The following is a 24,548-nucleotide window of genomic DNA, read 5'->3' as shown; positions in this document are numbered from 1 at the left end:
TGTTGAGCTTTAAGCCAACTTTTTAACTCTCCTCTTTCACTTTCATCAAGAGGCTCTTTAGTTCTCCTTCACTTTCTGCCATAAGGGTAGTGTCATCTGCATATCTGAGGTTATTGATATTTCTCCGGGCAATCTTGATTCTAGCTTGTGCTTCATCCAGCCCAGCATTTCTCATGATGTACTCTGCATAGAAGTTAAATAAGCAGGGTGACAATATACAGCCTTGACATACTCCTTTCCCAGTTTGGAACAAGTCTGTTGTTCCATGTCCAGTTCTAACCGTTGCTTCTAGACCCACATACAGATTTCTCAGGCGACAGTTAATGTGGTCTGGTATTCCCATCTCTTTAAGAATTTTCCACAGTTGTGATCCACATAGTCAAAGGCTTTAGCATAGTCAATGAGGCAGAAGTAGGTGCTTTTCTAGAATTCTCTTGCTTTTCCTATGATCCAGCAGGTGTTTGGCAATTTGATCTGTGATTGCTTTGCCTTTTCTAAATCCAGGTTGAACATCTGGAAGTTCTCGGTTCACATACTGTTGAAGCCTAGCTTGGAATATTTTGAGCATTACTTTGCTAGCATGTGAGATGAGTGCAATTGTGAGGTAGTTTGAGCATTCTTTGGCACTGCCTTTCTTTGGGATTGGAATGAAAACTGATCTTTTCCAGTCCTGTGGCCACTGCTGATTTTCCAACCTTGCTGGCATATTGAGTGCAGCATTTTAACAGCAGCATCTTTTAGGATTTGAAATAGTTCACTAGCTTTGTTCATAGTGATGCTTCCTAAGGCCCAATTGAGTTTGCACTTAAAGATCTCCATGTAAATTTTAGAATCAGTTTGTCTCATTCCAGGGGAGATTTGGTGTGATTTGTTTTTTCATTTTTTTTTTATTTGTAACTCTTGGGTGATTCTAATGAGTAGCCAGCATAAAAAATCACTGCTGGCCATTCACTTTGACATTCGCTATTACTTACTTAGCAGGTTGCATGTGAAGATGACACCTAGGCTCACCTGCACTTTCTTATTCCAGATGAAAGAAGAGGCTGGACATATGCTACACAATGAGAATCCAAACCAGGTAAATATGAGTCCCCTACCCACCAAACTGTGCTTTCCTGAATGTTCAGATGGTAAAGAATCTCCCTGCAATGCAAGAGACCCAGGTTCAGTCCCTGGATCAGGTAGATCCTTTGGAGATGGGAATGGCTACCTATTCCAGTATTCTTGCCTGGAGAAATCCATGGACAGAGGATCCCAGCAGGCTACAGTCCATGGGTCTCAAAGAGTCAGACACAACTAAGCGGCTTCACTTCACTTTAACCCATAAAAGTGGTAAGCATGCAGCCAGTGCTCCCGTCCATGCCTGTGCTTGTAGCATAACTGACAGGGTGCTGGGGTAGCTGACATGTTAGTGAAGTGCTCCCCTCAGTAGCTGAGCAGAATCACTGGACTCCAAGCTGCCTCCTTATCACTCAAGCCCCTTTGCCTGCATGTAGGGCACTGAAGGGCCCCACAGCTGTCCCACCAAGGTCTCCTGGCCCTTAGAATGCCCCAGGCTCAGGCCTTTGGAACCACCCCTTCTACATCTGCTCTGGGGACGAGGGAGGTCCACTATGGTCTGGGGGGTGGGGTGGGGAACAAGCTGCAGCAGATCCCAATAACGTCTGATCTGTATGCACCTGCCCTTCACAGAGACCTTTGTCCTGTATATGTTCCTGGCACTTTGGGCTTCAGGAGACAGAAAACACCATGATCCATGAAAACACAGCTAGTCTTACTCATGAAAATGAGGTTTTAAATTTGACTAAACTCAAAGGGAAGATTCTTAGGCCATCTGGAAAAGCTCATGAAAAGGGTCCTTTGACTCCTAAAAATGGAGTAATTGCAAAAGCCCAAGATGAACTGACTGGCAAGTTTGGGGGTGACCTTTAAACAGCCTATGTAAAAGAACAAGTTTCTGTGGTCCTGGTGATCCAACCTATAATGGCGAGACAGAAAAAGAGAGAGAGAGAGAAATCAAGAAAGAAAGAAGAAAAGGAGGTCATTTTTCATAACTCAGGACCACAAAGAGTAGTAGGCGTTGAAAAACATTTCACTGGCCCTAGAAAATGACTTACAAACTTCTTCTGATTGAAAGTGTGAAGGGATAATCAGAGAAGAAGAGTCAATGCAGATTCAGGTTGCTCTGAATGAGTCCATCAAAACAGTCTACTAGGGGACTTCCCTGGTGGTCCAGCTGGCCAAGACTCCACACTTGCAATGCAGGGGGCCCAGGTTCCTTCCCTGGTCAGAGAACTAGACCCCACATGTTGCAACTAAGAGGTCACATGCCACAACTAAGAGTTCACACGCCACAACTAAGAGTAAGATCCTGCATTCCACAAAGCAGCCAAATAAATTAGTATTAAAAAACAAAAAACCACTCCTCCAAATCTCCAAAGTCTGGGTTAAGACATGGCATCCTATTAGATCAGCTTCCAGTACAAGGATGTTCACTAACTGCACACACCCGTAGGGACCACCACTTCTCGTTCTCTCCCTTGAAGGAACATGAGCAGACTCCATCCAGGCTTATAAACATAAACTGTAATGGACATTTGTCATCCCTGTGCAAGGTATTGTGGAAATTGGTGACACACCAGGGATTTCCTTCTACAAGACTGGACCTTCCTGTTTTACCATCAGGGTTGCTACCTTTGATGTTTTAGGCTTCTGGAGAACATGTCAGGACCACCCAGTGATGGCCAGTGCCTATTCTTTCCCCAGGAAGCCTCTTATCAGCCTCAGACATAAGCTGGCAGCCCAGGCTTGTGTCTATGGGAGGCAGAGGACTTCTTACAAGTCAGAAAATGTGTTTGTTTACTCTTTTCTTCAAGGACAAAAGAGTGATGGGCACTGGAAAGCAGGCCTGGCTGGGGAACACAGTGAAGTCCCCTGGCCTCATCAAAGATCCTGCAGATCCCTCTGTGATGGCCGTCCCAGCCTTGCTGCCCACTGGATTTCAATGGGGAGCTTTAAAAACAGGGCAGCCCATGCTCCATCCCAGAGACTCTTATGTAACTGATCTGGGAAGGAGACTGCATACTGAGATTTTTTAAAAGCTCCCAGGTGATTGCCATGTATAGAAAATCTGCATCTCTGTTCAACATGAGGACTGGTCATGAAATCCCATGGCTCTTGGAAGGTTCATCTGTCATTATCTAGGTGACAAAACTGCCTGCTAGATTCTCTGGGGCAGGTGTGCACTCTTCCTTCCCTCAACCCTTAAGCTCTAACTTTCATGCTCACCTCCACACAAGCCTGAGAGCTCTTGACAAGGAAGAGTCTCCTGTGGAAGCTGGGAAAGGTCAGCAGATATGCCATGCTGGCATGACTGAGAACTTGATGGCCCGTCACTCCTGCCAGGCTTCAGCAGTGAGCCACCTGGGAAGGCAGGAGTCTGGTTAGGGCCTGACATTTTCTTGTCGTCCCCTAGGAGGGACACATCTGGGGCTCCATGAGGAGGACGGCTTTCATCCTGGGCTCCAGCCTTCTCTTGTTGATGGTCCACTGGAACTGCGTCATAGGGTAAGTCTGCTCAGCCGGCTCTAATTCAGGATCTGGGGGCCTTGCGGTGGAGGTCTGCGGGCAGAGCATGGATTCAGGAGCTGTCCACCCACCAGTCTTCACGCAGAAACATGAATGAGTTTTCTTTCAAGGTATCTTCAGAGATTTTGGGGTGCTTCCTGCTACTTTTGGCAAGCCCAGTGGGAGAGGCTGCTGTCTACATTTGAAGGGAAGGAGTGGCTCCTCTACATTCTAGGTAAGATTCCCAGACACCAGCCCTTAGGGTTTGGGTACGGGTTATAGCTTAATTCTGTTTGTTTTGTTCTCTACTCTGAGACCTCTCAGTTTATTACACTAAGGAAAGAGGACCTAAAGACAGTGGTAATCCCAAAGAGTACTAAATTTGTGGGCAATCTTGAGTGGATGTTTAAGGAACTTGAAAAAAAAGAACTTGAGACATCCCCCTAGCTATGTCAAACAGAGAGGAAAAAGAAATGAAAGGAATAAAAAACAATTTAAAAAGAAATAAAAGGAATCCAGATTGGAAAAAAGTAAAACTCTCATTGTTTGCAGATGACATGATACTATACACAGAAAACCCTAAAGATTCTATCAGAAAATTACTAGAGCTAATCAGTGAATTTAGCAAAGTTGCAGGATATAAAAATCAATACTCAGAAATCTCTTGCATTCCTATATATTAACAATGAAAAATCAGAAAGAGAAATTAAGGAATCAATCCCATTCACACTGCAACAAAAAGAATAAAAAATACCTAGGAATCAACCTACCTAAGTTGTTCAGTCGTGTCTGACTCTTTGTGATCACATGGACTGTAGCCTGCCAGGCTCCTCTGTCCATGGAATTCTCCAGGCATTACTGGAGTGGGTTGCCATTTCCTTCTCCAGGGGATCTTCCAACCCCAAGGATTGAATCCAGGTCTCCTGCTTTGCAGGCAGATTCTTTGCCTTCTGAGCCACCAGGGAACCCCACACAAAAAGACAAAAGAGCTGTATTCAGAAAACTATAAGACACTGATGAAAGAAACCAAAGACAATATAAACATATGAAGAGATATTCCATGTTCCTAGGTAGGAAGAATCAATATTGTGAAAATGACTCTACTACCAAATGTAATTTACAGATTCTATGTGATCCCTATCAAATTACCAATGGCATTTTTCACAGAACTAGAATTTAAAAAATCTCACAATTCATATGGAAACATAAAAGACCCTGAATAGCCAAAGCAATTTTGAGAAAGAAGAATGGACCTGGTGAAATCAACCTTCCTGACTTCAGACTATACTACAAAACTACAGTCATTGAGATAGTATGGTCCTGGCACAAAAACAGAAATATAGACCAATGGAACAGGATATAAATAAATATACCCGTGAAATAAATATATCCAGAAATAAACCCATGCACCTACAGGTAGCTTATTTTTGACAAAGGAGGCAAGAATATACAATGGGGCAAAGATAGTCTCTTTAATAAGTGCTGCTGGAAAAACTGGACAGCTATGTGTAAAAGAATGACACCATACACAAAGATAAATTAAAAATGGATTAAAGACCTAACTGTAAGACCAGAAACTATAAAACTCTTAGAGGAAAGCATAGGCAGAACACCCTATGACATAAATCACAGCAAAATCCTCTATGACCCACCTCCTAGAGTAATGGAAATAAAAACAAAAATAAACAAGTGGGGCCTAATTAAATTTAAAAGCTTTTGCACAGCAAAAGAAACTATAAACAAGGTGAAAAGACAACCTTCAGAATGGGAGAAAATAATAGTAAATGAAACAACTGATAAAAGATTAATTTCCAAAATATACAGACAGCTCATACAAGTCAATACCAGAAAGACAAACAACCCAGTCAAAAAGTGGACAACAGACCTAAACAGACATTTCTCCAAGAAGACATACAGATGGCTAACAAACACAGGAAAAGACGCTCAACATTGCTTATTATTAGGGAAATGCAAATCAAAACCACAGTGAGACATCACCCCACACTGGTCAGAATGACCATCATCATCCAAAAACAAAGATGATCAAAATTCAATAAAGAGGGAAGATGAATGAAAACATAAAAAAATAAAAAATTATGGACCTTAAAAAAATCTACAAATAATAAATGCTGGAGAAGGTGTGGAGAAAAGGGAACCCTCTTGTACTGTTGGTGGAAATGTAAATTGATACAGCCACTATGGAAAACAGTATGAAGATTCCTTAAAACAGTAGGAATAAAACCATCCATATGACCCAGCAATCCCACTACTAGGCATATACCCTGAGGAGACGAAAACTTAAAAGACACATGTACGCCAATGTTCATTACACCACTGTTTACAATACCTATGACATGGAAGCAATCTAGATGTCCATTGACAGATGAATGGATAAGAAAGGTGTGGTGATTATATACAATGGAATGTTCAGTTCAGTTCAGTCGCTCAGTCGACTCTTTGCGACCCCATGAATCGCACTACGCCAGGCCTCCCTGTCCATCACAAACTCCCGGAGTTCACTCAGACTCACGTCCGTCGAGTCAGCGATGCCATCCAGTCATCTCATCCTCTGTTGTCCCCTTCTCCTCCTGCCCCCAATCCCTCCCAGCATCAGAGTCTTTTCCAATGAGTCAACTCTTTGCATGAGGTGGCCAAAGTACTGGAGTTTCAGCTTTAGCATCATTCCTTCCAAAGAAATCCCAGGGCTGATCTCCTTCAGAATGGACTGGTTGGATCTCCTTGCAGTCCAAGGGATTCTCAAGAGTCTTCAACACAACAGTTCAAAAGCATCAATTCTTCAGCTCTCAGCCTTCTTCACAGTCCAACTCTCACATCCATACATGACCACAGGAAAAACCATAGCCTTGACTAAACGGACATTTGTTGGCAAAGTAATGTCTCTGCTTTTGAATATGCTATCTAGGTTGGACATAACTTTCCTTCCAAGGAGTAAGTGTCTTTTAATTTCATGGCTGCAGTCACCATCTGCAGTGATTTTGGAGCCCCCAAAAATAAAGTCTGACACTGTTTCCACTGTTTCCCCATCTATTTACTCAGCCATAATAAGGAACACATTTGAGTCAGTTCTAGTGAAGTGGATGATCCTAGAGCCTATTATACAGAGTGAAGTAAGTAAGAAAGAGAAAAATAAATATTGTATACTAACGCATATATATGGGATCCGGAAAGATGGTACTGATGAAATAAATTATTTGCAGGGTGGCAGAGGACACAAAGACAAAGAGAACAGACTTATGCACATGGAAGTGGGCAGGAAGGAGAGGGTAGGATGTATGGAGTGAGTAACATGTAAACATACATTACCATTTGTGAAATAGATACCAATGGGAATTTGCTGTATTGGGGAGGGAGACAGGAGGGAGGTTCAAAAGGGAGGGGATATATGTATACCTATGACTGATTCATGGTGATGTTTGGCAGAAAACACAATACTGTAAAGCAATTATCCTTCAATTAAAAATAAATTTTAAAAAAAGATCTTGAGACATGTCCCACATGCACAAAAATAGAAAAATTAAAAAAAAAAGTTTATGTGTAAACGAAAGCATGTGAGAGCAGTACTCCAGCTTCCAGACGTCAGGTTCACAAGGACAGAGGGCTGCTGTGTCTCATGTGAGGCTATGTCCTTGGGGCTGATGCAACCTAGCTCTTGGGGCCTGACAGCATGTGTTCAATCAGCAAATATTTACTGACAGTGCCACTGGCTCTAAAGAGTCCTAAGGAAACAGAGTAGAAGAAAAAGCTGTTTTAAGATAGATATCTGTAACAGCATTACCTACAATAGTGACTGTCCTCAATTATACATGCATTCAATCAAATAGTACTTTTAAGTGACTTTGTGCCAAACTCATAAGTAGGATATAGAAAAATTTAAGATAAAGTATTAATATACTCTAGCTACCCGATTCAAATTATGTCACAGTCTGACTGGAATAAAATAACTACAAAACAAACCTCAACCAAAACTATGTCACAGCCTAGAAGGGGAGATAAAAATGTGTCAATTTCACAAAGCAAATGTAGAGATAAATAAAATGTTTCATGTTTCTGAAGACTGTTTTCTTCAGAAAGAAAACTGAAAATGGGCTAAATATTAAACATGATGGGTTAACGGAATCTTAAGGACTCACTGAAAAAAACAACGCAAATTACAAATGTACATGGGGAGAGTGGTGGGAAAACATTTTATGTTTCTGTTACGATGATGGGGAAACCACCTATCATCTGTGATAGGTAGTGATAAGCAAATACAAGACAGAAAAAATATTTGCAATTTGACAAGTTAGAGCTGAAAAAAATGCTCAAGACACCTCTTGCGATTTTCACTCTGTATTCCTCAAGGAGCCCTTGGATGAACAGGTAGGCAGGCACCTCAATGGACGGCCCACTAGGCCTAAGGGCCAAACTGCCTTGAGGACCTTTATGCCAGTCACATTTCCCCATCGTGTTAGCCAAATACTTTCCAGGTATCAACTGGCACAAGCCACGGTGCCTGATGGAGCAACAAGGCTACTGAAGGAGGATGGAAGGAAGAGACAGAGAACGGACAAAAACACCCTTGCTCCTTGGGATACTGAAAGTAGAGGAGGCAGCAAATCAAGGCAAAATACAGTTAACAGCACAAGAGTTAGGTAACACTGTGATGTCACCTGGATAACTGCCACTTGGGGTGGATAAAGTGCTGATTTGTTCACTGGAGGAGATCAGAGATATTTGGAGTGACTACATGGAAAAGTGGGATGCGGACCAAGAGCTCTATCTAAATTTGTGTTGATCGGCATTTTCTAAAACACCCTGCAGGACAACAGCATTTCTGTAGGAGGCTAATGGGGCTCGGGGGAGACCATACCAGGTATCACCCGAATGGGCCATGTGTGAGAGTAAAGGAGGGGTTATTAAGAATGATGCTGGAATCATAGATGTATATGGAAACTGTCCTGGGCAGACAGGGACATATGGCCATCCTCTTCTGAGCTATCTGAGAAAACAGTACTGGATACAGAAAAGCCTGGGAAAGGCTGAGTTTAACAAAGTCAAACAGGAAATATTAGAGCTGTTACCACACTGGTCTGGACCCTGACTCTCTAAGAGGGCAGGGTGTGAAGACTGTTTAACCAAGGAGCCCCTCAGAGTTGGGTTTTCCACTTTGCAAAATGCCCACTGGACACCTGAGCTCCCTCTGCTCATGGCATCATAGGCTCATGAGGACTGGGGGACCTGACTGCCCCTCATGAGCTGAACTGGTCTCCCCCTGCTCCTCCCTTCCTCGGCTATTCTTCGGGCTCAGAGGGCAGATAGCCAAAAGTCAACCCAAAGTCCTTTCTATGTGGAGTGCATCACATATCTTATAATGTTTTGTTGTTCTGTCTCAAACCACCGCGAAGTCTATTGCCCCCGTACTACAGCTAAGGAAAGAAATAGAGACACTCCTTAAGTGACCCATGACAGTTTCCAGAGCAGGCTTGTCCCCTGAAGACTAAAAGCAGGGCCCCAGCCCTGGGCTTGCCCACAGTGTAACCTCAGTAACCACCAAGCATATGTTCAGGCAATACTTACCCTGCCAGCTCCTGAAGTTGCCCTGATGTTTTCCTTCTGCTTCCTAACTTTAGGTGTCACCCAAGTGCCTCTTCTGGTCTACCGGACCTTCGGTGGACTTCTCCTGGTGGTGATGTGACTGGAAAGCCTAACTTCATCTCCCGCTACCGAATTCATGTCGACAACAATGGCCGTGTAAGTGTTGCTGCAGCTTCTGCAGGCTGGAGCACAGAGAGCAGGGGCTGAAGCTGCGACCTCCAAACTCTGCTAGCCAGCCCTGGACAGAGCATGGCCAGTGCGAGCCCAGCGCTTCTGTAAAAGGCTCCCCCAGATTAGAAGCTTAGAGAGAGTACATAATATGTCTCAAATCTCAGAGCCAGCCAGTTCAGACTCATGTCTGGTCTCCTGACCCCTAGACTTGGCTCTACACCTGCCTGTTCTGGCCCTTGACACCTGGGTCAGCATTTTAGGAACAGAAATGACTGTCTCAGTCCAGCACTGACCAAGCCCCAGAGAAGTCAGGCAGGTCTCCCCTTACCCACGGGGTCAGGGACAGCAATGGCAGACGCCGACAGATATCAGTTGGCCTTGTTTGGGAAGGACACAGTTGCGGAAACAATGGATAACCCCACCATCATTAATTCTGTCTGTGTGCGTGTGGTTGTTTTTTAAGCAGGGACTCCTTCCCGATTATTTCATTCAACCAATTGAACAGAGCTACCAGATTTTATAAGACCAGTCCATGCTCTGCTTACCCTCCCTCTCTTCTGGACAGGATAGCTAGTTAATGTTTCTCCTCCTTCTTCAAATCCTCAACACATCCTCCTAGATTATGGCTTTGCCTTCAAGTAGAAGAGACCCTTCACAGCCTCGCACCACTGTAGCCTGCGGGGAGCAACTGCACGCGTGCTCTCCCTGTCCACCTGAGGCAGCATGTAGTCTCTCCTTGTTCCTCCTCCAGCTGTTCCTCTACCATCTGTACACTGCAGCCACCACCTCTTGTTTACTCCAGCAATTATTCTTTCTCTTTCTTGCATTCTTTTAATTTTTCCTCTCCTGCTGTCTTCAGTTCAGTTCAGTTCAGTTGCTCAGTCATGTCCGACTCTTTGCGACCCCATGAGCTGCAGCAGGCCAGGCCTCCCTGTCCATCACCAGCTCCCAGAGTTTACCCAAACTCATGTCCATTGAGTCGGTGATGCCATCCAACCATCTCATCCTCTGCTGTCCCTTCTTCTCCTGCCCTCAATCTTTCCCAGCATCAGGGTCTTTTCAAATGAGTCAGCTCTTCACATCCAAAGTGTTGGAGTCTGGAGTTTCAGCTTCAGCATCAGTCCTTTCAATGAACATCCAGGACTGATCTCCTTTAGGATGGACTGATTGGATCTCCTTGCAGTCCAAGGGACTCTCAAGAGTCTTCTCCAACACCACAGTTCAAAAGCATCAATTCTTCAGGAGTCAGCTTTCTTTATAGTCCAACTCTCACATCCATACATGACTACTGAAAAAACCATAGCCTTGACTTGACGGACCTTTGTTGGCAAACTACTGTCTCTGCTTTTTAATATGCCGTCTAGGTTGGTTGTAACTTTCGAAGGAGTAAGTGTCTTTTAATTTCATGGCTGCAATCACCATCTGCAGTAATTTTGGAGCCCAGAAAAATAAAGCCAGCCACTGTCTCCCCATCTATTTGCCATGAAGTGATGGGACCAGATGCCATGATCTTCGTTTTCTGAATGTTGAGCTTTAAGCCAACTTTTTCACTCTCCTCTTTCACTTTCATCAAGAGGCTCTTTAGTTCTTCCATTTCTGCCATAAGGGTGGTGTCATCTGCATATCTGAAGTTATTGATATTTCTCCCAACAATCTTGATTCCAGCTGTGTTTCATCCAGCCCAGCGTTTCTCATGATGTACTCTGCATAGAAGTTAAATAAGCAGAGTGACAATATACAGCCTTGACATACTCCTTTTCTTATTTGGAACCAGTCTGTTGTTCCATGTCCAGTTCTAACTGTTGTTTCCTGACCTGCATACAGATTTCTCAAGAGGCAGGTCAGGTGGTCTGGTATTCCCATCTCTTTCAGAATTTTCCACAGTTTATTGTGATCCACACAGTCAAAGGGTTTGGCATAGTCAATAAAGCAGAAATAGATGTTTTTCTGGAACTCTCTTGCTTTTTTGATGATCCAGTGGATGTTGGCAATTTGATCTCTGTTTCCTCTGCCTTTTGTAAAACCAGCTTGAACATCTGAAAGTTCACAGATCACGTATTGCTGGCTTGGAGAATTTTGAGCATTACTTTATTAGCGTATGCTCTCTTACTCTCTGCTTTATCACAAACCTGCTATAATTTATCCCAGCTTAAAAACCAAACCAGACTCAAAACTGTTACCTCCCTCTCCCATACACACTCCCACTCATATTTTTGGTCCTCTTTGCAGAGTTGTCTCTACAGTTTCCAGTTCCTCTGTCTACTCTTATTCCCCATCATTTCACACTATGAAGAATGGAAAACACATATACGGAAGGTGAAAAGGTAGTACCCTGATCACTCATTTACCCACCACCTAGATTCACCAATCTTAAACAGTTCAAAATGTGTGCTTTTGCTATATATAAAAATATAAATATCTATGCATCTATAATTTTTTGGTTTGAAACTAAGACATCATAAAACTCTAAATCCTTCAGCCTGTACCTCGTACAAATAAACACAAAACTATCGTCTCACCTACTCTAGCTAGAAACTTCCTTCCATCAGCCTTAACCTCCATGGCTCCTTCAGAAATGTACAGGTTGCCAGTGTCCCTGTCACAGGCTTGTCTCATTAGCCCTAATAGGACTGTTTTCACAGTTGCTCATTGCCACCCTGTTGCAGCTTCTTATACTGGCTCCCAAGGCCCTGCTCTGCCCTCCAGCCTCATAGTTTATCCCTTCACAGTCTGCTTTCTGGTCCCACCTCACCCTAATCTCCCCAGCCTCTTAATGTTGACACGCAGGGCTCAGCCTTGCTCTCCTCTGTCCTCATCTCTTCGGTGTCATGATTTTAAATAGCGCCTAAACTCTGACAGCTCACACACATTTATCTCTCAAACCCAGACTCTCTCCTGATCCAGGATCAAATATCCACCTGCCTCATAGACATCTCCAATCCAACATGATCTACAGACCATTTCTGAACTTCTGCTCCCTCCAAAGTCTTTGCTCCCCACAGCCTCCCCCATCTGAGTTGGGCAGCTTCTCACACCCAGAGCCTTGGAGTCACTCTTGAGAATGTTCTTTCCCTCACACTCCACATCCAGTCTATCAGGAAACCTCCAGAATCCAACCACTTCTCACCACCTCCATTGCCACCTCCCTGGTCTGCACCACCGTCCTCTCATGTGTGTATTTTTGCAATTCTAATTAGCCTCTCCATTTCTGTTCTTGGTCTCCTACTGTCTATTCCCAACACAGCAGCCAGAGTAACCCTGTACATGCTGTCACTTCTTGGCTCACAGCCTCGGGATGACATCTACTTCTCTTGGAGTAAAAGTCCAAGTCCTCAGCGTGGCTTCAGGGGCCCTTATGCACTGGCTCCTCCCCAGCTCTTGACCTCACCTTCCACACTCCTCACCCCACTGCTCACTCCTATCCAGCCACAGATGCCAGGAGTGTGCCGCCTTAGAGCCTTCTTCCAGCTCTTCCCTTTACCCGAACACACTCCCCCTCCATAAACGTTTCCTCTTCATCATTTGTTCAAATCTCACCATCAATGAAGTTTACCCTGATCATTCTATTTAAAATGGTAAGCATATAAGTTCAGTGAGGGCAGGAATTTGTTTTGTTCACTGTTTTCTTCCCAGCACACAAAACACTGCCAGGAACGTAGAAAGTATTCAATAAATATCATTTGAATGAATGAGTGATCATACATCACACTCTCCTTTCGGTCGAGGTTGCCAGAAGAGGTGTTTTACTTCCTCTATAGGTAGTCTGAAATGAGTCTGGCCAGACTTGGCTTTGCCATGGCATGAAACTGAAGGTTTAGAGACTGAATTCTGGTCCCTCAATACACACAGAGCTTGGAGAAGCCAGAGAGCCAGGCCTGAAGTATAAGGACCACTCTGAACCTGGCCTTGCCTTGGGGCAATACACCTCCAGATTGCAGAAATTTCTCAGAAAGAAATCCTTTCTGACACCCCCAAACCAGTTCATTAGGACCAGCAAGTGACCTGTGGTCATGGGGCCATTCCCTGGCCATTCCTTGACCAACAAGTTGGTCAAGAGGCCAGATAGCAGCTCCCTGGCTCCTTCTTCACTGGGGCCTGAGGCAGTGAGACTAGATTGCATGAAAAGAAAGGGGGTGACTGGTCCCCAAGGAAAGGTTGGCTGCAGCATAGAGGCCCAATGGGGTGTGAGCATGTGGAGCCAGCTCTCCACAGTGACCTGGGAGAACGCTCAGGCAGGCCCCCATCCTGAGCCGAGGTCACTGAGGGTGACATCCTGTCACTGAGGGTGACTACCACCCTGAACACCAGGAAGACCCACTTATACAAGTTGGTCAAGAGGCCAGATTGCAGCTCTCTGACTCACATCCTTCTTCACTTGGGCCTGGTGAAGCGAGGCTAGACCACATGAGGAGGCCCATCACCTCGATCTCTGCACCTGACCCTGGTCAAGCCTCCCTGGATGACCAGGGGCCAAAAGGCTGAAGGAGTCAGGCTGACCGCCTTCTCCACGCTCCCCAAGGTGCCTGTGTGAATACATGGGGTTGGGCCCGGGCGAGAAACGGGGAGGACAGTGGTGGAAGTTGTAGAAGGAGGAAGCAGCAGGCAAGTTCAGACAGACACTCAGGCTGGGGGAGGGGACTTTCCAAAAGCAGGGCATGTCCAGGTGGCTCCCCGCTGAGCTGGTCCGCACTCGGGGGCTGCCAGCTCCAGCCAGACATTACTCCTAGCACCCAGGAAACAAGGCCTCCTTGGAGTTGTGGGGATGGGACACCACCACCTGGTCTGGAAAGCCTCTTGTTATCTAGGTAACAGGAAGACCACTCTGTGCTCCATAGCTGACAACCCAAGACAACCCAGGAGTGTCTGGAACTCCCGTTTATGCCTGTGGCAGGGCAGTTTCCCATTCACTCCCCTATGGAATCTTTTCTGGCCATCATCCACTTTGCAGCTCATACAACTGAGGCAGAGACAGGCTACGTCACCCTCCCCAAATTATGCACCACAAAAACTCAAAGGCAGGTCTCTCTGGGTGCCATTTCAGTGTGTTTTCAACTTTGCTCCTTGTATGTAACCCCAGTTTTAACCTTTGCTTTCTCAAGTTCTGATCAGGGATGGGGAGAGGGAGGCTGGCAAATTATGAACTGGTAACTATCTTTGTAGACTCCTTCACCACCCAAAACCCTATAAGAAAATCCATAAGACACATGAGTGGACAGTACCCATTGCTCCAACCTATCTGTCCAGCCTATTGGACATGTGGTGAGTAGAGTTCGGCTTCCCCAGAGGAGAGGGCAGAGGGCCCCAGTCCCCTTCCTTAAGCTAAGGTCTCCTGTGCAAAATGGGACCGCACTGGGAGTTTCTTTCTTCTGCCCCTTCCACAGCTACCATTTATGCTGGCATATCCAAGGAAAAGCCAGATGCCTAATGTGAGTTATCTCATTTAGTCCTCCCAACAAGCATTTAGAAACAACCATTCTGATAATGAGGAAGTTGAGGTTCAAACAGTTAATACCTTGTTCTAGGTTTCAAGCTTAAAAACTTGAAAGTTGCTTGAAATTCGCTCAGTTGTGTCCAGCTCTTTGCGACCCCATGGATTGTAGCCTGCCAGGCTCCTTTGTCCATGGAATTCCCTTCTCCAGGAGATCTTCCCAACCCAGGTATCAACCCTAGGTCTCCTGCTTTGCAGGCGGATTCTTTATGGTCTGAGCCACCAGGAAAGCTGAAGGACTACAGTAAATTAAGGTCCAGAAATTCATTCATCTTCCCCAGATCTGAGTCAGGAAGTCTTCCTGGTACCACTTGGGGGGAAGGGGACATCTACCTTGGTTCCCTTCCTCCCCTCAGGCCCCCCTTCAGACAGCTCTCTCCTTGCAGATCAATATGCTGCTGGCAATACTGGGTCCAATAGTAATGGGCTCCCACTTGTCCTCCATCACCATGTGGATTTCCTTGGCCTTCATCTTCACCATGATCTCCCACTGTGGCTACCACCTACTTTCTTGCCTTCACCTGAATTCCATGACTACCACCATCAAAAGTAAGGCACCTCTCCCCACTTTGGGTCTCTGGGCAGTTAACACTCACCTTTATTTCTGGAGCTCCTGACAGCAGACACTGGTGTCTCAGTGTAAATGTGGGTCTAGTGGAGGGAGAGGTGTCTGGGGTCAGTCAGCACAATAACCACCATCGTGGGACCCAGATCATCTTGCCATTTTGGTTCTGACACTGGATCTTCCTTGGCACTGTTTAAGCTCCATTTACACCTGGACCCCTTGAGTGTATAGCGTAAGCTATGGGCACTACCAGAAAAATGCATGTATGCATACAATTCCTGCAGGTAATTCAAGGGGAGCTGTGCGCTTTCTGAAAGCCTCCAGTCTCAGCAGTGTGGTCTAGGACCCTCCTGCATCAGAAATCACCTGAGATGCTTTTTTCAAATGCAGGCTCTGGGGTTCCACTTCAGATACACAGAATCAAAGCCTCTGGGGAAACAGGGCCTGGCAACTGCATTTAGTAAGTGTTCCAGGGGAATCTGATGGATTCCAGAACCTACCTCAACAAGCAGGCTCTGCTGGAGGTTCTGACTTGTGTGCATCAAATCAGAGAGAGAACTTTTCAAAGGAAAAGCATCGATTTTCACTCTGGAGGGGCCCAGCAATCTGTGCACACCCACTCAGGTAACTCAGAAGCAGGTGGTGGGCACGGTGGGGACAGGTGTGGGGCAGGAAGGCTCAGGTGGGCACAGGTGGAATGGACATGAGCACACCAGCCTTCAGCACCCTCTCGTCTCCTCCAGGGTCGACCAGTGCTATGCGGCTCTGGGGATGCTGGACTACCTCCATGGGACTGACACTGTGTTTAAGCAGATCAAGGCCTACAAGAGACACATGATCCTGCTGGGCTTCACCCCAGTCTCTGAGAGCATCCCTGATCCTCCGAAGATGATGGACCAAGAAACAGCTGTAGTTCCACACTAGTCATCCCCTCAGCAGACAGTCCTCTGCTATGCCCGAGGACTCCTACTCACATCTAACAGCTTGCTCCTTCAGCCACACACTCTGATGATGACCCTACAAGGGCAGGGGAAGATCAGCTTCCTGGAAAAGCAGAGCCACAGAGACTAGGGCTCCCCCAACTGCTCCTGTTATCCACAATGGGTCCAAGCATTCACAGAAGGAAGGAAAAAATACATCTTCCCAGAATGCAGGCCAGCCAGAGGGAAGAAGCTACTGGAGAGGGTTCCTGGGGAGTCCAATGGTCCTCTCCAATGGAAGGGGACAGGCACCCCACATGATCCCTTGGTGGCCCTGGCAGAATACAGAATGACAAGGTGGCAGGGAGCTGTGAGCCTGCAGCCATCCTTGCTCCTGGCACCAGGGGATGAGGGAACCAGATGCTGCTTTGTCCCTTCCTGTCCCCTAAAGCCTCTCTCATACCCTACTCAGGACAGGGTTAGGACACCCTGGCAACAGTTCTGGGATCAAGTTCCCATTACACACACACAAACGCCCCATTCAACTCAGCCCACTGCAACTGGACCTCAGCCTCCTCTGAAAAGAAAAATAAGTCACATAGCTTCTCCCAGGATAATTGAAATATAAAGAGGTGCAGAGGTTACCCTAACACCTTCAGCCACTCACAGACTCAAAGGCCAAAGCCTGTGGCCCTGCTCAGCTGGGGCCCTTGTAACCACAGAGGGAAGGGTCAGAGTGCTGACCTTGGAGGACACCCAACCAAGGTACCCTAGTATCCCCTGTATAAAGGACCAAAAAGGCTAGCACCCTCTTCCTCCAATAAGGTAGCAAGTACACATCTGAACAGTGGATAAAATCTTCATTTCCACCCAAATGATGAACCAGTTGTTTCAGCACCCTTTTCACAGGATAATTTTAGCAGCAATGCCTTTTCTGATGATACCTGTCTACAATGAAACCACAGAGCTGCCCAGGTGGAAGCCACCCCCACCCTGGGTTCCCAGGGCAGTCATTGTCCAGAACCCCGTGGCTCCCAAGATCAAGGTGAAGACCACTCCTACTTGAAAGGCCACCATTATCAGTTCCCAAAGTCCAGTATTTTCCTGAACTTTCAGTTCTCCTCTCTAGAATAACCACCTGCTGTAGTTTTATGAAATACTTCCATGTCTGAGAAGGCCTCTCCAGGCAGGACTATCAAAGAGGACCTCTTCCTATGGGCCAGATCCAGAGGACCCGCCCGGGAGGCCAACCAACTTACCAGGCAGCGACCCCCTGGGGCCTGGTTGGGCCCCAACTCCTCCCTGGGACCGGGCACCTTTATCTGGTGGTATACAGCTTCTGGAGCATCGGCGCTGTGCGTGCTCACGGCTGCTAGCCCACACCCACAATCCATCCTACAAATAGATGACTGGAGAGCAGCCCATTTTCAGTGAACTTAGCGAGGGTCCAGAGTGAGGAGTGTGTAGAAAAAGAAGAATGGAGGTCTTCCTCCCTTTCAGGTCTGTAGCCTGGAGGTAGTGTCAGGCTGCAGAGGGATGAAGGGCCTCACGTCTCACCGTTTCTTGGGCAGGTGTTTGGGCTGGCCCTCAGACTGGTTACCAAATAGTTCCATCAAAGGCTGAAGTCTCAACCTTCCCACCAGAAAATGTGAAAGGAAAAGCATGAGAAATAAACTGGTCTCCTTTGACCTGCAGTGGATACTTCTGTTCTGAGTTGTTCTGGCATCATGACCTCATGGCATGTGGGAGTCACAGCAGCACAAGGAACACTCCGCCCTCCCAGCCCCCCAACCTCCTTGAGTGTTCCCAGCAGGCAACAGAAGTGCAGTTCCTCTTCCAGAGAGGCCTGCAGAAGCCCTGGCTGGTGTCTCCTGGACTCACCTCTGCCCCCTGCAGGCCATCGGTGGTGTTAAAGTCCCTGCTCTCCCGACACAAGGCGAACTGTCTGGAAAACCATTTGTGAACGGATGCTGACGTGCCAGGCCCAGGACACTTAACAGCTATTAGTGAATAACGCCCAGTTTTAGTTTTGTCAGTACACACTACAGCCAGACTGGCATCTGGTCACTACTGCTGGTGCCCAGCCTCATGGGTCAGCAGCCTGGGGACCAGTCGTGGTGGGGGTGCTTGTCTTTCCTTCCCAGGCGTATCCGGGGCTGATCTGGATTCCGTTGGGCCAGAGTGCTGCTCCTCCTCTCCAGTCCATAGGGAAGTGTGCTCAACGAGGAACCACAGCAACTTCTATGTTCCTGGCTGTGTCCTGATACAATGCCAAGCCACAGCAAGTGCATGAAATCCTGGAATTCCAGCTTCTGGACTGGGGAGTACTCTTGTCTGTGGCACTGACTATAACTCCCCCGCCCTCAGACACAAGGCAGAGACATGAGCTCAAGACACATAGTTCTCCAGACCCGAGGAAGCACCTGAGCGCGCCAGGAGCCTCAGACACTGTCAGGAAAGCGCCCTGGAGAGGTTCCAGGTGCACATGCGAGGGCAGGTTCCCATGGATTTGAGGTCAGAACGTGAACCAGGCTCTACGCAACACATCCAACAGCCATACCCCTTCATGGGAGACCAGCCAGGCTGCTTTTTTTTTTGCCTTTTCAAGTTTTTATTTTTATACATTTTTTTTGTATTAAAAAGAAAAGCATAATTACCACAAATTACAAACGACTAAAGCAGGACTAGAATAATGAATCACTTCAGCCTGAAAAGCAGATACTCTCAATAATATTAATGTTATAATACAAGCTCATTCAAGTATTTTACATTTTTTTTTTCCTTGTAAATGTGATATCCTAGCACATGGTAAAGATAATGTACTATGAGCATAAGGTGGAACCTTCTCCGCAAAGCCAGATGACAAGTTTTCCTCTCCAGTCAGAATGGGCTGTATGTTCTGATCTTCTCTGCCTCTACCATCAATGTGGCTGAAGGAGAGGGTGGGGCTGGGGCAAATCCTGGGACCCTCACACACGAGATACTTGGGGGTCCCATTCAGGAGGGTGATCCAGACCACTCTACTCAGGCTTTTGGCAAAAAACCAGCCCCCCTCCCTAACTAGTTGTCTTCTTTGCCCCTCCTCCCACTGCCAGGGCTTTCTGAGCAGCTTTCTTTCGTAAAATCAATCACCAGGAAAGGGGAGAGAAGAACTACAATAGAACAGAACAAAACTTAACAACTTTGACATGGGGGCTCCTCGCTGGGCTCTGAGCCCACGGGGTCCAGGCTGTGGCAGCGTCGGGCAGCCCCTCTCTACCCGGAGTGCCTTTCCTCCCAGGTTCAGGAGACAGCGGGAGAAACCTGCCCCTGAGCAGAGCTGAGGTACACAGACCTCTGATGTTTGAGGCCCAAAGGTCATGTTGGCGTGGACCCATCTCAGAAAGGTACAGGATGAACAGAAGGATTGGGGCAGGCTGTTGCTTCTGACTCAGATCTTGGATCCCCATGGAGGATGGTGGGTGTGAAGTGGCAAGCCCTGATGTCCTTTGCCACTCCTGGCATGCTTGTCACAGATACATCGGTCCTAAATTCAAGTGTCTTCAGAAAGTGAAGATGTAAACTACTCTTTGCAACATTAACTCCAAACATGTCACACAAAAAAAAAAGGAAAAAAAAAGGAAGAAAAAAAGCACCCCCCCCATCCCCAGCCTGTATTGAGATGAAGTCCTCACCTCCCCACCCCAAAGGGGCTTCTTCTTTCTGGGGTGTCTGTGGGGAGGATTAGGGAGAGGATGGCAGCCCCCTGGCCTGAGAGTAAACTCTAGAGAACAGCCCATACCCCCAAGGCTTCCTTGTGACCCCAAACCCAGCAGAGGACAAACACTGAGGTTACTATGGTGCTGCAACAGTACAGGGCCGAGCAACCCGAAGGAAAAGGGGCGATTAAAGGAAGGAAGGGGTCCAAGTGTCCGGTGTGTGGTACATCATGGGGCAGGCACCGGGCTGGGCAGGGAGAGGCCTCAGACTCCACTGTCAGAGCACAGACCAGACACTCATCTCGGCTTTCGAGACAACCAACTCACAGGAATGGAGATGGGCTTCCCCATACTGGGAGGGTAGAGACTGGGGGTGGGCGGGGGTGGCACAGCAATGAGGTGCCCAAGACAGAAGACAAGCCCTTGCCAGCCTGAGATACTGGCCCCTACTCCCAAATTTAGGGCCCAACAGAGGAAGCAGTTGAAAAGGGCTGAGAGTGTGAGCGCATGACCAACACCACCCCAGGGTGAGTGTGTCATCATGCCCACGCCCAGCCCCCAGCCCAGTCTGTGAAGGCCAGTCACGGGTCACCGTCCCTAGCTGCGGCTGCCAGGAGACCGGCCATTGCACTAATCATCCACAGCCCAAGACAAGCAGTCAGTGGCTGGAGAAGTGAAGACAGGCATACTCTATGTCCACATATACCTTCTGGCCATGGGGCTTCTCCAACTGGCAGGATTCCCCATGCCCTCAAGCCTCCTCATCACTTGTTCCTAGGCAGGGTCAACTGGAAGGTGGGCAGGGATGGCTTGCAGAGGGGTGATGCAAGATGGAGAAACCCACCCGGCCCACAGGAGGAGAACAGCGTCTTTCTCCACCTTTTAAGAGACAAAGCCTCCTGGAGGTCTCAGAGATCAATCGAGGGAACACAAGCAATGTTTCCAAGCCTCGGCTGCCAAGTGTTCACCTTTCCCCTCTGAGGTGGGGGAAGACGGTCAGGCCGAGGACAGTGTGTCCCAGATCCAGGCCAGTGCTGTCCTCCAACAATCTGAAGCAAACTTGGCCTTGGGGTTCCGAAGGTAGGATGAAGGGCGTCACGACAGGACGGAGCCTGGTGAGAGGAACAGCAAGCAGAGCGACGACACGACAGTGGCAGCAGCGTGTGGACACAGGGTGTCAGCTTCAAATGACGCAACAGCGGGGATATTTTGGGCACGGCTCTGATCTGAGCCACTCCCAACTCTCTTGCCTAGAGGCAGGAGGTGCTGTACATGCAACTCAGTCAAGAGACAGATTCTAACCAATCCAGCCCAGGCACATCCAGAGAAGGTGGGAGCTCTTCAAGTTGACTCCACGGAGGAAAACAGGCATTTGAGTATTTCAGATTCCCACTCCACAATAAGGCAACTTTTAAAAAAATACTATTTCCAAGAACAAAACAAAAAAATTCCAAGAGTAGGGGAAAGACATCACTTTCTGTGGATTAGGTGGGGGTTTTCTGATGGGGTTTTTTTGGTCTTTTATGGTCGATTTTGTCTTTTTTTTTTTCTTTTCATTTTCCCAAGGATGGAAAGGTCAGAGAAAAATAAAATAAATCATCTTTCAATAGTCTTTTCTGGTATGAGCAGCGTCTCTCTGGGCTGGAGTAAGGGGCATGGGGAGAGGGGGATGGAGAGAGGCTGAAACCTTCCCTCACCCCACTTCTAGATCCTTTGGTTTCCTCCTCCCAGAAGATGGCAGAAGGGTGTAATGGGGACAGCAGGAAGAGAACATGGCGATGGCAAAGCCCCAGATAATCAAGGGGCTGGTGCTTGTAGGGCCCAGGGACGCTGCCAGAGCCTTCTATGAAACAGTGCTGGGCAATGGGGCCCACAGGGCCTTTTCATGGGCTGCATAGTTGGCTTGAGGGAGAGCAGGAGGCAGCTGTGGATGGGGACCAGGGTTGCGGCCTACCAGCCGCGGGCAGGGCTACAGAGTGATTTTGGTAATCCAGACGAACTATCAATAATTTAAAACTTGATATATATATATATATATAAAAAATTTCCCCCTTACCCTCCCCCTCTTAGAAGAAGCTAGGATGTGAAGAAGAGTCATGGAGAGAGAAGAGGGAAGGGGGTGTGTGGAGGCTCCTGCCCAGGGGTACCTCTGATAGCCCAAATGGTATACACATTGCTACTCAGCACGAAGGCCCATCCTAATGACTACAGGCCTGTCCCTTCTCTGTCCCCTCTTCTCCTGGGACTGGGCACCCCCATAGACGCTCACCTACTCCCTCCATCCCTTCTCCCCCCAAAACCCCAGGGCTAAAGGGCTTTTCACTTTCCCAAAGTCTGTGCATCCGAGTGCTGGCTTGTCCATTTGGCATCTTCCCGGACGGGCTGGCCAGTGGGTGGTGTGGGGGGCTGGCTGGTGGTGGGTCTGCTGGAAGACTGGGAGGGGCACCGTTTCCTGCCCTCGCCGCTGCCACCTCCTGCTGCCGCTGGGTGTCGCTTGTGGTTGCCCTCCTCACCCATGGGGGGCTGTAACAAGGAGGGAGTCGCAGGTGATTAGGGAGCACTACCCACACCACCTCCCTTGCCAGAGCTATTCAGAGACCCCCTACTTCCTACCTCCCAGTGTAGATGATAAATGGGTTTATAACCCTAAAAACTAGTCACTAGTTTTATTAAGCACATCTCCATGCCAAGATACCAAACCCTGTGCTGATTTATGTACATTTACTCATGGGGTCTACACCACTCTTCGATGTAGACCTGACCATCTAATTTCACAGATGAAGACAGCGAAGCACAGAAAAATAATTTGCTGCCAAGGGGTCCAGAATTTTTAACTGGTAAGGACAAAATCTGAAACAGGCCTATCCAGCACTGAAGCCCAGGCCTTTATCCATACATCTTTCCGCTCCCCTTCTGGGAAGTGGCGGCTGCTCAGGAGATGGTACATGGAACGTGGCATGCAATACGCTGACATGCCTCCATTCAGAAGGCCCAGAGACTGCTGGGGACTGCTTCATGGCTCTAAAAAGGACACTGATCTTAAGAGTCAGACTGGGATCCAGTCTAGCCTCACCACTGCCAGAGGTCCTGTAACCCCAAGGTCACCTTGCCCCTTTCTGGGAGCCAAAGCTGAGCCCTTTTTGCTCTGCTCCCAACAGGTCTCCCTATTCTCTGCACATGCACCCCTCTGCCCGCCTCCAGCCCCCAAAGGAGGAAGTCCGGACTAAGGATGGAAGAGAAAACGGACCTATCTTTTTGTCAGGACACCTGAGCAGTGCTGCCACTATCTCACTGGCTGGCCATGGGCTCCTGATCATCCACTGCTATAGTGATGACAACAAGAACCCTGCCTGCTTCACTTTATAAAGGTTTAAAAAGGTCAAAGCAGTGTCTGACGCACAATAAAGTCAAAATTTTTAAGTATGTGAAGACTATTACTTACTTCTGTTTGCCCTTTTGCTAAAAGGTTTCAAGGGAGTAAGACGACTGGCATATCCCTACTACATTATAAACACTTCGAAGGAAAAAGTTTTACTTATCTCTGGAATCCCTGATACACTCAGGACAGAAGAGGAACCAGTAGTCATAACTTTGACCCACCACTGGATGTCACTGTTGAGTCACTGTGCCAAGGAGTGGGAGGAGCAGGGAAGAACTAGACATACTTTATCAAGTTCTGGGGTTGGAACTGACCTCTCCCAGAAAGAATAAGAACATTTACCTAGGGTACTCATCCTGATCACCTCTAAATACGGTATAGCAGCAAAGAGGGATGGAGATAAGACAGAAAGGGCATTATGATGGTTTAGCCACATCCACTATGGAAAAGGGAGTGGGAAGTGATCGCAAACCCTCCCATGAGCCTTCACTGCCCACTTCTCACACCTTCTGTTTAAGAAACTTAAGGCCCAAAAGGGACAAGAAGGATCCCTGTGCTAGTGGCCCAGCTGGGATCAAAACTCAGGTATCCAGATCTCTGGTTCAGTTTTCTTTCTAAGACAATCAGGGTGGGAAAGATGAGAGACATCCACTCACATCCACTCGGAAGTCTTCGAGACGTCGGAATTTGCCGAGGTATTCTTGAAGTTTGGGGTCAATGTCCAAATTTTTGGCTTTGGAATATTTCAAGAAGGCCCAGAACTTTTCTAGCCCATACAGCTGACCTGCAGGGGAAGACAGGTAGAAAGAAGCTTGGCTGCTGAGAAGTTAATAGAGAGGCTCGGGAGAAGGGGATATGATGTGATACAGACAAGCCCAGGGGCCGAGAAGACAGATGACCAGGGCTCACAGAGTCCCAACTCTGACTCTTACCTGCTTCGTAGTCCTTCACGGTTTCCTCCTGAAAGTCCTTAAATATGTCCAGCCGGAACTTCTTTTCCAGGCCATAACTGTAGTATCGAAAAAGGCACTCTAAACCATATCTGTAGGAGAACACAAGTCAGTGAAATCAGAACAGTTTCTTTATCTGTAAATAGGAAATGCATCTGGATGATAGATGAACTATGAAACCGTTTAAAATACATGGATTACTGAGAAAATGCTAA

General features: G+C 47.3%; 2 protein-coding genes across 2 annotated transcripts in view; one reads left to right on the top strand and one right to left on the bottom strand.

The window, feature by feature from the left end:
• The first annotated feature begins 1,030 nt into the window (after nt 1-1,030).
• On the top strand, nt 1,031-21,560 carry FAXDC2 (fatty acid hydroxylase domain containing 2). Its single transcript, XM_010829401.1, is given in 11 exon segments — nt 1,031-1,078; nt 3,476-3,567; nt 3,699-3,802; nt 9,198-9,251; nt 9,254-9,358; nt 14,225-14,348; nt 14,494-14,558; nt 14,561-14,601; nt 15,208-15,325; nt 15,328-15,370; nt 16,130-21,560. Coding segments are annotated over 11 exon segments (975 nt in total). The 3' UTR covers nt 16,311-21,560.
• Nucleotides 18,894-24,548, bottom strand: part of LARP1 (La ribonucleoprotein domain family, member 1) — a 60,588-nt gene continuing 54,933 nt past the window's right edge. Inside the window, exons 18-20 of the mRNA XM_010829400.1 lie at nt 24,316-24,425; nt 24,040-24,167; nt 18,894-22,527 (exon numbers count right to left, since the gene is read on the bottom strand). Coding sequence (XP_010827702.1) covers nt 22,324-22,527; nt 24,040-24,167; nt 24,316-24,425 — 442 coding nt within the window. The 3' untranslated portion in view covers nt 18,894-22,323. The remainder of the gene's footprint in view (nt 22,528-24,039; nt 24,168-24,315; nt 24,426-24,548) is intronic.

Source organism: Bison bison, unplaced genomic scaffold (assembly GCF_000754665.1).
Source record: "Bison bison bison isolate TAMUID 2011002044 unplaced genomic scaffold, Bison_UMD1.0 scf7180017864505, whole genome shotgun sequence".
Classification (NCBI taxonomy): Eukaryota; Metazoa; Chordata; class Mammalia; order Artiodactyla; family Bovidae; genus Bison; species Bison bison.
The sequence above is the reverse complement of the archived record's forward strand: the minus strand, read 5'-3'. Positions and strand labels throughout refer to the sequence as shown.